Consider the following 12,965-nt stretch of genomic DNA (forward strand, 5'->3'; position numbering starts at 1 on the left):
AAGTTCATGTTCTGAAATACTGTCCTACACTTCCAAGACTTAGAACTTTCCATCAGGGTGAACTTAAAGTATAATCTTTCCTATTTATAATTAATTTAACCCTTTATTGCTCCAAATATCATACCTGCTTGTTTTGCTCAATGCAAATTTCTCTTTCTGCAAACTGCAAGTTTGGGGCTCGATTTAATTTCCTCCACGAAGAACAGGCAAACTTGAGGAACAACTCTTATACAATTAAACATTACTACTCTGAGTTCACCTAATTGGAGAAAATAGTTAAGAAAATGTAAGGATGTTTATAACATTTATAGACCGATAATCAGCCTTTCATCCACAGATATGGGCCATCTATGGAGCAAAGCCATGGTGTTGATAGAGTACCTCCCAAGCTTTTAAAAGCCCTTATCACAATATCATTGTTGGAGTCACGTGGACAGAAATGGGCTCACCATAGAGCAAATCACCATAAAGAATACTGCAAAGGGTCTCTGTGTTCTGGTCCCTGGTTCCTACTGTAATTTATAGAAATAACTTGATAACTAGATTAGCTGTTAGGTGCCTTCCTGTGATCCTATAAGAAGGTAAACATTCTTTTCTCCTCTCATGGCAAGTTCTTATGATTGCTTCAAACAGCAACTAAACAAACACATTAGTTAATTACTCTCAGTAAGGACAGCGCAATTATGCCAAAACCAAATTCAGTGTTTTTATCAGCTAATCTTCAGCATCTGTCGGTAGAAGAAAAATCTTTTAAAAACCGTGACAGTAGATCCAATCAGTTTCTTCATGGGGTGCATTTTAATTCAGTCTCCTTCTAGAAAGTGCGTAGCATAGAGTCTTGCTGAAAACTTTCAAGAGCTGTCTGAAGCCCGACTCCAGGCAGACAAAATTATCTGCGTGAGGTATCATTTTGTCACTTCCACATCAGAATCTAACCTGACAGAAGACTCTCCTTTCAACAAATAACAGAGACTGCTCCTCAGTGATTTCAGTCTTGAACCATTTGCTCTTCAGTTATTGTGAAAAACTGGGCTGATACATTTGATATTTAAAAAGCATTGTTGGTAGGGTTGCGGGCATGAGTGACAGAGAGGGATTACAAGGGAGTACAAAGAAACTTTTGCGGTGATGGACATGTTTACCGTCTTCATTATGATGATGGTTTCACAAGTGTATACATGTGTCAAACTCATGAAATTGTATACTTTAAGTGCATGCAGTTTGTTGTATATCAATTGTAGCTCAGTAAAGCTGGGAAAAAAATAAAAAGCATTGTTTAGGTCAGGTATTCCCAGATGTGAGTAATTGTCAGCCTTGCCTGAAAACTTATTTAAAACCTCAGTAGAATTGAGACCTTGGAATCGGTATTTGAAAACCCCTCACATGGTTTCATTAACCAGCTTTGTAAAACTGCTATTAAGGGCCTTTAAATGTGTTATACAGATTGCTTTATGTAAAAACACATACAACCTAATTTATGGAGTTTAGCCCTAGCAAAAAGTTCGATCTGGTGAATTGGCATGCGTCCTGTTTTTAATATGGCAGCTGTGTAACTCATCTCTGTTCTTTTTTTCCTTGGGCACTGGGATGCTCAGAGGTAAGTTACACTTATGCTTAAGGTAGGAGCTTTTCTTAGCCTGGGAGTTCTATATTATCCCCATCCTAATTACATTGTACTTATTCTTTACCGTCAGTTTAAGGATTTTATTGTACTTAAGTTTTCTGTTTTTATTTTTATCTATTTCAGATTCTTTTTAAAAGTAGGTCATGTTACAAATAATAAACAAGATTTAGAGCAGGACTAGATAGCACCTATTCAGAAGGTTCAGAGGATGAAATCATTACCTTTTTTATGTCATTTGGCTCTACTGCTATACCAGAGGCCTGGCATATTGGACTGATATTATGCCTACAGAATTATTTTATGATTGTGATAATGACGAGGCATTTATAGACTTTAAAATGAGATTTCATCAAAACACATAAGTGCAATTTCTGGTGATGATACAGCATATTCTTTCTCATAGAAATATGGGTAAAGCTTGACAATTAAAAAACTTCCCAGTGTTTATTGTATACCTGATGTGTAAATGTACATAATTGACACACGTCTGTTCTAAAAGTGTTTAATGAGTGCTCTAAAGATGGACAGAATTTTGCAAGATGAAATAAATTAGAAATGTGTGAAGAAAATAAGACAAAGCATGAGGGGTCTGGTTGGCCCAAAAAAGTCATTATAGTCTTGCTAGAGATGGGCCAAAATTTTAACTTTCTAGCATGAAAAGGAAATTTCTCTGCTCAGATAAGAAGTACCTGTGATAATAAATCTAGAAAGATTTCTGTTTCCTGTAGGATCTTTGAAGGAGATCATCTTGTCTTTTGATGGGTACAATTACCATCATGCGATACTGGTAAATTATAATGCAATTCAGATTTTTACATGAACTGGTTAAGATGAGTTTAAGAAATTTTCCAGTCCATTAAAAAAATAGGTCGCCATTTCCTCTCCCTGTTAGCCATCAGAACAAGCATTGTGAGGTAGAAGAAATCTCCTTTGGTGAGACAAAATCAAAGGGAATCTATTTTTTATATTGAGGATGATACACACCAAATCTTTGTCTTCTTGTCTGGTATAGCTAGGTCTGCTGCTAGCCTATGGGGTGCCTTTTTACCAATTAGGACAAAGCCCCCCCCCCCCCCCCCCGCCGGGCAAATCTAGCATTGAGGTCTGTATTTCCACCCACTATCCCTGTTCCCATTACCAGCCCCCCTGCTGCCCTCCTGTCTTATCCCAGGGCACTTTCATGCAGTGCACATTTTTTTTAACTATTTGAATTTTTCACAGTGCTTACTAAACTTTATTATGTTTTAGAGTCACCCAAGAGCTTCTCAAAAATGCAGATTTCTGAATACCACAAGCTCCAATTCTGATATAGTGAACTAGGGGTTGAAACCCAGGAGGTTGCATTACAGCAAACAGCAGAGGTGATTCAAATTTGAGAAAAGCTGGCTGAGGAGTAAATAGTACAGGTTTAAAAATCATACTCATAGGATTTCAGATCATTATTTTAAGTTGTGTAATCTTGGGAAAACTAATCTCTCTTTGCCTCAGTTCCTTTGATTATAAAATGACAAACATTCTTCCAGCACAGGGTTATTTTAAGGATCAAGAGAGATTAAATGTCCTACCAGAGTACCTGGAGGGTAGTAAGCACTTAAAAACGCTGGCTACTGTTATCACGGTATACTTTCTTTTTTTAAAATAAATTTATTTATTTTATTTATTTATTTTTGGCTACGTTGGGTCTTCGTTGCTGTGTGCAGGGTTTCTCTAGTTGCAGCAAGCATGGGCTACTCTTCGTTGCAGTGCACAGGCTTCTCATTGCAGTGGCTTCTCTTGTTGTGGACCAGGGGCTCTAGGTGCGTGGGCTTCAGTAGTTGTGGCACGCGGGCTCAGTAGTTGTGGCTCGCAGGCTCTAGAGTGCAGGCTCAGTAGTTGTGGTGCGTGGGCTTAGTTGCTCTGCGGCATGTGGGATCTTCCCGGACCAGGGCTTGAACCCGTGTCCCCAGCATTGGCAGGCAGATTCTTAACCACTGCGCCACCAGGGAAGTCCACAATATACTTTCAAAGCTCAACTCAGGGTAAGTCCAACCCTTAGGAAAGTATTTTTAAGGGAACCCACAGACAGCGCTTACTCTTGTTTTATGATATTTGTACGCATCCCTCCTCAGGGCTTAAAAGTCTTTCTACACAACCCCAAGCAAATCTCTTGCTTACTTCTTTGAAGTCCTCAGATACAAAGTAATCATCCTTTTTTGTTTGTTTGTTTGTTGCTTATTGCCTACATCCTCATCACCATCCTGATTTTAATACATACTATTCAGATCTCATCAGGCCATTTATCTTAGTTTGCCAAATGCTGAAAACAGTGATTCTTTTTGTAAAAGTTTCTCTTTAGTCCCACCATTATGGAATTACGGAAAACTGCATTCTAAGTCTAAACCCCTTTGGAAATAATTTTTGCTAACGCATGTGAAATCTGTCTGGTAAAATTGCAGGAAGCTGAGGCGGAGGTGGGGTGTTCCGTTCAATTATGGCACTAAAGTCCCAGTTTGAAAGAGCCAGATTTTAATTATATCACAAGGACAATTTAGAGATTATCTCAGTAAATCCTATGACTGAATGATGGACTTAAGCATTACTCTGCAGAGAAATAAGTTTTTCCTATAGGGGAGGAAAAACTGTTTTTCCTTCTACCCCTCTTAGGTTCATTGCACTGGGCCCTGTAAATTAGATTGACAAAAGACTGATTAACAAGAGAAAAACAGAGCAGTTTATTAACATGTGCACTGTACATACACATGAGAGCGCTCAGTGATGAGCAACTCAAAGAGGTGGTTAGAACTTGGGCTTAGGCCATCTTTTTTTTTTAAAAAAAGCAATAGATTGTTAGAGAAGTGACAAGATGAAGGAAAAGGACCTTGAGTTTCTAGGGCAGCATATTGTAGGAAGGTAAATATATGCGGAACTAATGGAAGGTAAGTGCTGAGTTAATAAAGTTTGTTTTTCCTCTGGTGCCATCTCTGGGCTATTAGGGTATAGAGTTGTCTCCAGTGATTAACTTCTGTCCTTCCAGGAAGAGAAAGGAGGAGAACTATCTTTACAAATTAATGTCCTGCTTTTAGGCAAATAGGGAAAGTGTGAAGAGCTCTCTTTGAAGCTGCTTCTTCTCAGTTGCCTTCAGTTCAAAATAATCCCTATGCCAAAGTGGCATATTCTGTACCCTTCATTCCCATCGAAGGAGACTGTGGGGCATCTTAGAACCGTATGAAATGGAAACAGACACTAGTTATTTTTAAAGACACCATGTACACTTTTATATAATATTTTTACCTCAAAGAAGGCTTTTGAAGCGATTACAAATTCAACATGGCTAACTCAAGTGAATGATGTTGTTTTGTCATTTGAAACATTAAAATCGAATTTTGCCCCAAGGGCTTTTTTGAGTGTGGAATGCTAAGCAGTTTCTAAATAAAACAAATATCTGGGTCCCCCATTTTCCAGTTATTATTTTCTCTCCTCCTTTCACTCATATTCTTTTTTAGTAAATGTTCTTCGAACTGTGTTTCAGAAAATATGTATAATGGTTCCAACCACCCTCATCTGTGGCTATTTTCCTGGCTCAGTTGTACAATACGGTAGTGCCCCCTTCTCTGCAGATGGGGGATATGTTCCAAGACCCCCAGTGGATGGATGCTTCAAACCATGAATAGTACCGAACCCTATATATACTATGATTTTTCCTATACATACATACCTGTGACAAACTTTAATTTATAAATTAGGCACAGTAAGAGGATATGTGAATTGCCAGGATCACTACTCTTGTGCTTTGGGGTCAATATTAAGTAAAATAAGGGTGACTTGAACACAAGCACTGCAATATCATGACGGTGGATCTGATAACCATGACAGCTACTACGTGACTAACGGACAGGATACGCTGGACAAAGGGATGATTCACATCCTGGGTAGGACGGAGCAGACGACAACAGATTCCATCATGATGCTCAAAATGGCACACAATTTAAAACTGATGAATTGTTTACTTCTGGAATTTTCCGTTTAATATTTTCAGACCTCAGTTGACTCGAGGTAACTGAAACCACGGAAAGCAAAACCACAGATAAGGGGAGGGACTACTGTATTGTGGTAAAGGATTCAGCTTCAATAATAGTGACTGGAGAAGAAAGGTAGAAGAAGATGCTCACTGAAGCATTTTACTAGAAAATTAGCTGTAAAACACGTTAGTGTAGAAATCACATGCAAATTCATTAAAATAGTGTTAAAAATTCAAGGTCCCCTCTGCCAACCCCCCCCCTTTTTTTAAACCATTTTAACCGCATATAAGTATATAGTCTGTGGTATTAAGTACATTCACATTATTGTACACTCTCACCCTTTGATGAAGAATCTAGTTCATCTTTGTACAAATCAATTCTGCAGGAGTAGAACAATCCAAGAAAGAAGGGGAGGGAGGAGAGGGGAAAGAAAAGTAAGAAGGAAGGTAGGTAGGAATAAAGGTAAGAAGGAAGGGAGGGAGGAAAGTCACGCCGAGAAGCTTTCACCTTCCCTTGCACATGTAGGTAGAGGGTCTGACAGCAGTGAGCTCTCGTAGCTGGAAAAAGAACCATGGCAGTGCTGCAGGTGGGATTTCAAAGACTGGAAAATATGACTAGAACTGTATTGTGCCCTGACTATTTTTGGACCCAGGCCTCTGCTTTTTCACATTCAAGGCTTGAAGTCTGTTGAAATTTTGCATGGCTAACAAGGCTGCAATTGGGATGGTTTCCCCTTCGCTAGTAGCAAGCCGTTACTTAGCACCATCTATGTGCAGAATAAACAGGCAATGACAAAGTCAAGGGTCTTACAGAAGCAAAGGATACGCACATTAATATATATCACAAATGAATGGTAGCACAAGTTTTGAAGACAATGTGTTGCTGTAGGAATTCATAAAAAGGAGTAACTTCTGCAAGCTAGGATGATTTTTGCTTAATTGTTACAGTGACTCTGCATTCACTTAGTTCAAATTTTAACTGAAATCAAATGTCAATAAAAATCTCACTTTATGTGCAGGATTTGAAATGATATTATGCACAAAAAAGGGCAAGGATTACATAATTTCAAAGCCAGTCTGCAAAACCGTTTTTATTAATGCTACATGATGGCTGCATTACAGGTAGAAGAGACATATCCAACATTCTTTGTCAGTCTCCTGGGAAAATAGGTCTTGAATTATGAGAGCTGTGGTTAGTGAGAGCGCCTCAGGAATGCATTCCGCTGTTAAATGCCCTGCTCTTGTACTCTAAAGCCTCTGATGTTCTTGAGGGCAATTGGACTGACTATTCCGCATTATTTTATTTTCTGGTGGAAGCATTGCTACTCTAGCATAATGGAACAGACTTTCCTGTGGCTGAAATGGAAATATCTTGCAAAATGTAAACCTCTTGTATGAAAGCTAAATTCCCAGGATCTCTCTCTAGTGGCCAAAGATGACAGATCATGGCTTGTGGAATGTATCTCATCTTCACTTCCCGTGAATGAATGAGACCAATGTTGGAATTGCAAATAGAAGCCCCACATTGATAAGATTGAGATATATTGCTAAGACTTTGCAAAATATATCAAGAAAGTGGTCAGTGGTTTAAAATGATGGCTAACCCTACCCAGAAGCATGGAAGAATGCATTAAATCCAACCATTCACTAGTCTGTTCATTATTAAAAACCTTCACAGAGTGAAGCTGAGTCGACCTGAAGACTACACCATAGGTCTTTCTGCCTAAATTCAAATAGTGACTTTAACTGACTATTTTTGTAAATTAAGATCATTTGGCAGGTACATGAAAAAATGCTCAACGTCACTAATCATCAGGGAAATGCAAATCAAAACCGCAATGAGATATAACCTCATGCCTGTCAGAATGGCTATTATCAAAAAGACAAAAATAGTGTTGGTGAAGATGTGGAGAAAAGGGAACCTCTGTGCACTGTTGCGGGGAATGTAAATTGGTGCAGCCACTATGGAAACAGTATGAAGCTTCCTCAAAAAATTAAAATTAGAACTACCATATGATCCAACAATTTCACTTCTGGGTATTTATCTGAAGAAAATGAAGACACTAATTTGAAAAGATATATGTACCCACATGTTTATTGCAGCATTACTTACAATAGCCAAGACATGACAACAACCTGTGTCCAACAATGGATGAATGGCTAAAGAAAATGTGATTTTACATATAAATTATATATTATATATATAATGGAATATTATTCAACCATAAAAAAAGAACAAAATCTTGCCATTTGGGACAACATGGATGGACCTTGAGGGTATTATGCTAAGTGAAATAAGTCAGATAGAGAAAGACAAATGTCCTATGATTTCACTTAGATGTGTCATATGATTTTACTTACATGTGGAATCACATATAAATATATAAATACATTTAAACAACAACAAACAACTGGGCTTATAGATACAGAGATTGGATTGGTGGTTGCCAGAAGTGGAGGGTTGGAGAAGTGGGCAGAATGGGTGAAAGGGGTAAAAAACAAAACAAAACATCATTTGGGTTTGGATTTATTTGACAGTGCCAACCCGAAAGCAATTTTCAGACTGATTCAGCAGACATTAAAAGATGCGTGAGAAAGTGGAATATGTTAAGCAACTTAGAATGGAGGAAAATAATAGTGTAAGAGATTGCCATACTTTTGACATTTTACATGTAATTCACATTATAAATAATATGCATCAATTACTTGATTCAAGACCTCAGAACTTTTCATAATGGATTTGAAGCACAAAGTACAGTATTTATAGTCAGCGTGAAGTCTTTGCTTTCAATGATGGTTATGACCTTTGGGCCAGAAAGCAAGTTGAGCTCCGCGCTGTGAAGAGTTATGTCATGCCAAGGCAGTTGACCACTCTTTCTTTCCTATTCTCCGCTGTCTTGCAGACCAGATGATGTGCTCCTGCATCGCACGCATGATGAGATTGTCCTCCTGCATTGCTTCCTCTGGCCCCTGGTGACATTTGTGGTGGGCGTTCTCATTGTGGTCCTGACCATCTGTGCCAAGAGCCTGGCAGTCAAGGCAGAAGCCATGAAGAAGCGCAAGTTCTCTTAAAGGGGAGTCGGCTTATAGGAAGCAAAGCACAGAAGCTGCACTCATCTGCACACATCTACCTGCAGAGCCTGCTTCCTGGCGCAGGAGATGGAAGGGGCTGTGAGAGGTCTCTGAGAGGCTCCCCCTCAATGATAGCAGAAACAGGCACAACCGGAAGGCTTGGAACCTCATAGATTGTTTTCCATGTGTTGTAGCGATGGCTAAAGGGTCAAGCTGTAAGGAGTATCTGTTTCAGAAAATCCAATAGAAGTTAATTTTCTTCGGGAAGTAACAGTATATAATTGTACAGTGTAGAATACAAACCATTATGATTTATGCTACTTAAAAATATTAAAAGAGAGTTGTCTGTGTTCTTTTCTATTTTCTTTTTTTATGCTTAGAACACCAGGGTTTTAAAAAAGGGTCTTACGGGTTTCATTTGATTTTGCTAGATTAAACTTTTACTTGGAGACAGGAATTCCTGCACAAGTCTTGACCTCACAATGTAATCCCCAGTTTCCACTATTAAAGAGTACCTTTTGACTCCTGCTTGAAAAAGGAAAACTGCACTGTTAACTCAGACTCCAGTCACTCCTGTGACTCTTCAGCAAGGAACCCTCAAAGATTGGGAAAACATTCTCCCCACTCGCCTTTGTTTTTCACCAGATTATTTCTTAAGAGAGGGAGATGATTCTGAACAAGGCCTGTCCTAGCTCTAAGAGGACTGTGCCTCTTTGTTCATCTGTTCAGGTTATTTTTGATGGATTTTATCTCTGTGCAGTAGAATGTACACGATGTGAAGGACACTTTTCAGCTTAGTTAAATGCTATTTTCATTTCTTTTTTCTTTTAGGTCAGAAAAAAAAATAGTCAAAATCAGTTAAACATTTTATTATATTTTCTTTGTCCTTCCTTGGATGTTTTCAGTATTAAAACGAAAATATTGCTGCAGTTGTTTCATTTGCTTGGACACACCTGGAGATGCAAGCCAGCTCACATCACTCTGCTGATGAGCTCTCTGTGCCTTTATCAAAAATTCACTGAGGAGACCATACTTCTTTGCATCTGTTCATAAACTCAGATTGCAAATATCAATCACAGGTCTCAGTGAATATCAAACCTACCCTATTTATTTACCATGTGGAATCAAACCTTTGTTTAGATGAGATGTACATTTTTGGTCAAGGAAAAACTGACAACATAATCTCTTTTTTGCTTTCTTCTAATATCCTTCAGACATGCTTCTATTAGAATAAAGGCAAACTGGAATTTAAGGGCAAGCTTCCCTCAGTTATTTGTGCAGCATTCCAAGAAAGATACGTATTAGTGGAATGATGATTTCCTGATTTTAATCCACATACCAGTGTTTTCTTAATTCTAGAACGCAAGTAATTGAGTGAGCCATTGTCTTCTGTGGAAGACTAGGGTGTTGGGTGATATTTTTATTCCAATTCAAGTGTTACAGATTTCACTGTGAAAAAGGCCTTGAACACACTATTTATGACATCCTTTGAGGCAGCTACAGTGCCTTGACTTCAATCCCAGTTTTCTGTTGCAGCATCCCTGTTGTCTTAGCAACACAGTGAACCATTCTGAAGCACAGAGTAACACGAAACTGGGAATCAGAGAAAGTCACCTTTGCATCACAATGTGAGAGATAAAGTCTACTTTATCCATTTTTATCTTAACCCAATAATCTGTGATGAAGTGATTACAGGGAGTAGATAAAAATAGTGCATCAACGTTTGTGTTGGTAAAAAGGGAAGGTGATATATATTGATGAGTTTTTATTTACCAGTTTTTTACTTATCCATTTATATTAACTAAATGCTTCCATTTAGGCTCAAAGAGTATACCTGATTATATTCTGTAGGCTGATTTTTTGGAAAAAAGGAGAAGCATGCTGAATGACTGAGGTCACATATAGTTTTAAGGTCTTCCTTGCTTGTAGCCAGTTAAATTTGAGGTTCTTTATTATACTTATCATAAAAGATAGAATTTGAAGGAACAAGAAGACATTTTTAAGATCATAGATGGTAAAGAAGTTTAACTTCTTAATATTTTAATTTTCTTTTTTATATAAGCAAGGAAATGGTATAAGCTGCTAGAACAGAAACCCCAAAATATGATGACTCATGTAAGATAGGAGTTGATTTCTTTCTCATAGAGCAATCCGGAGGTAGTTGAGAAGTCCAGGACAGGGAGGATAGCCTCTGTTTCATAAGGTAATCAAGGGATCCAGAATCTGTCTACCTTGTTGTCCTCTCATTACCAAATGTGTTATTCTCCCCATAGTCAAAGCTGGCTCAAAGAAGCACAGCCAGTTTGTAGCCTGTGAAAAGAGAGGAGTTTGGGAGCTAGCTGTTTCCTTTTAAGGAAGCTCCACCCATCACTGTACTCAGAGTCCATTCGTGAATACTGACTACATAACTATACCTGGCTTCAAGGACTGCTGGAACATGTTATCTCCAGCTAGATGGACATATGTCCTACTAAAACTCTGGGGGAAAAAAAAAAAAGGAGAGAGTGAATACTACAGTAAAAGACAGGAATGATGGGCAGCTGTCCATGGCCGGTGCCATGATGAACATCTGAGCAGGGATGACAAAGATCTCTTGCCCTGGCAGGATATACAGTCCTTGGTAAGACTTTGCTCTCTGGGAGGAACTCCCTTGACCACTGCCTTCTGTGGCCTCTAATTGACTTCCAGGAAATTCTTGCTCTTCAGATCACGTAGCCACGTACGCAACTTTTGGGAGGCGTCACAGCTTTTGCAGGCCCCTGCCTGCTGGTGGAGATTTGTAGACCTAGATTTCTTTAGAGACTGAACAAATGTAGATTTTTATAGTTTATAGGATTGTTGTTTAATTGACTGTTGTACGGAGTCTGACTCCATTTTCGATGTTTGACTGATAACAGCTTTCCCTTTCTGCTCCCCATTCCCTTTCCCCTTCTGTTCCACATCTGGGCAAGCTGATTAGAGAGCCTGGGTACCCCCTGCTTTGGACTGGCTGGGAAGTTCAATCCACACAAGCCCTGGCCTGCTCGCAGGAAACCTCTCCCTGCCCCACACCCTAAGAAGAATAAAAGCCAAGCGAGTCAAGTCATTTTTGGATCTACTCGGGAACTGCCCCACTCTCCCAGAAAGTGTCATTCATTATGTGAATAATAAACCTTTTCATACCCTCTTGATGTGTGTGTGGTTATTAGTCTCAACACCCAAACCAAATTTTGGGTAACGGGGTCCATCTGGCCTCTGAGGGGTGCTTACAACATTGGTGATAAAATTTCATCAAAACATTGTTTTTGGTCTTTTTGCTTTCAGTTTTGTTAGTTCAGATGAAAGTATTCGCAGCCAAAGGGCTACTCTCATTATATCTGGAGTTCTTAAGGTAGCAGCATCTTATTTACTGTGTCTGTGCTTGGCCCGTATCTCCAGCCCTTAATCGAGTGGCAGCCGCTTTGAAGCCTTCTAGAAAAGTGGGTTTAAGTAAGAATGCAGTGCCCTTTAGCTGGTCTTTTCTGCTCAACTGACTTCCATTGTCCAGCCAGTAGTACTTAATGGAGACTTTTGAGAAAAACTGCATAATAATCTGCTGTTTGGAGTATAGAAGCCGCAGGGCTACAGGATATAGGCCCAGCTCTTGTAACAAAGCTGAGTTACCTAGTTGTAACTAGTTTTTCTTTTCACTATTTTTCACGGTTCTTCACGATAAAAAACATCATAGCTCTGCTTTTCTCTAACTACTTTCCCCATAGCTACATGTCTGCCTTTCAAGTTGCTAGTGCCAGTTTTACCTAATGGTTAGTCAAAGCATAACAAGGGTCTCTAGTTTTCCATCTTGCAGTATCTATTTCCTTGCTGCCTGGCAACAATGCAAAGCCACATATTTTAGACTTTTGTTATGATGGGGATATAATTTACGTTGCCTTTTTCTGAATGGTCTCATCTGATGATCTCAGCTGGTGATTCCCAGATCTATTATCTCCTGCCCTTACCTGTTTTGAGCTCTGAATGTATTTGCAATAGCTCTGATGCATTCTTTTTTTTTTTTTTAACATCTTTATTGGAGCATAATTGCCTCACAATGGTGTGCTAGTTTCTGCTCTACAACAAAGTGAATCAGTTATACATATACACATGCCCCCACATCTCTTCCCTCTTGCATCTCCCTCCCTCCCACCGTCCCTATCCCACCCCTCCAGGTGGTCACAAACCACCTAGCTGATCTCCCTGTGCTATGCGGCTACTTTCCATCAGCCATCCATTTTACCTTTGGTAGTGTATACAGTC

General features: G+C 39.1%; 1 protein-coding gene across 1 annotated transcript in view; it reads left to right on the plus strand.

Annotated features, from left to right (window-relative positions):
• The window catches only part of KCNMB4 (potassium calcium-activated channel subfamily M regulatory beta subunit 4), a 68,263-nt gene extending 56,402 nt beyond the window's left edge, over positions 1–11,861 (plus strand). Inside the window, exon 3 of the mRNA XM_004281886.4 lies at positions 8,525–11,861. Within this exon, the coding sequence (XP_004281934.1) occupies positions 8,525–8,693 (169 nt within the window). The 3' untranslated portion in view covers positions 8,694–11,861. The remainder of the gene's footprint in view (positions 1–8,524) is intronic.
• Positions 11,862–12,965: the final 1,104 nt, after the last annotated feature.

The sequence above is a fragment of the Orcinus orca genome, chromosome 11, assembly GCF_937001465.1.
Source record: "Orcinus orca chromosome 11, mOrcOrc1.1, whole genome shotgun sequence".
NCBI lineage: Eukaryota > Metazoa > Chordata > Mammalia > Artiodactyla > Delphinidae > Orcinus > Orcinus orca.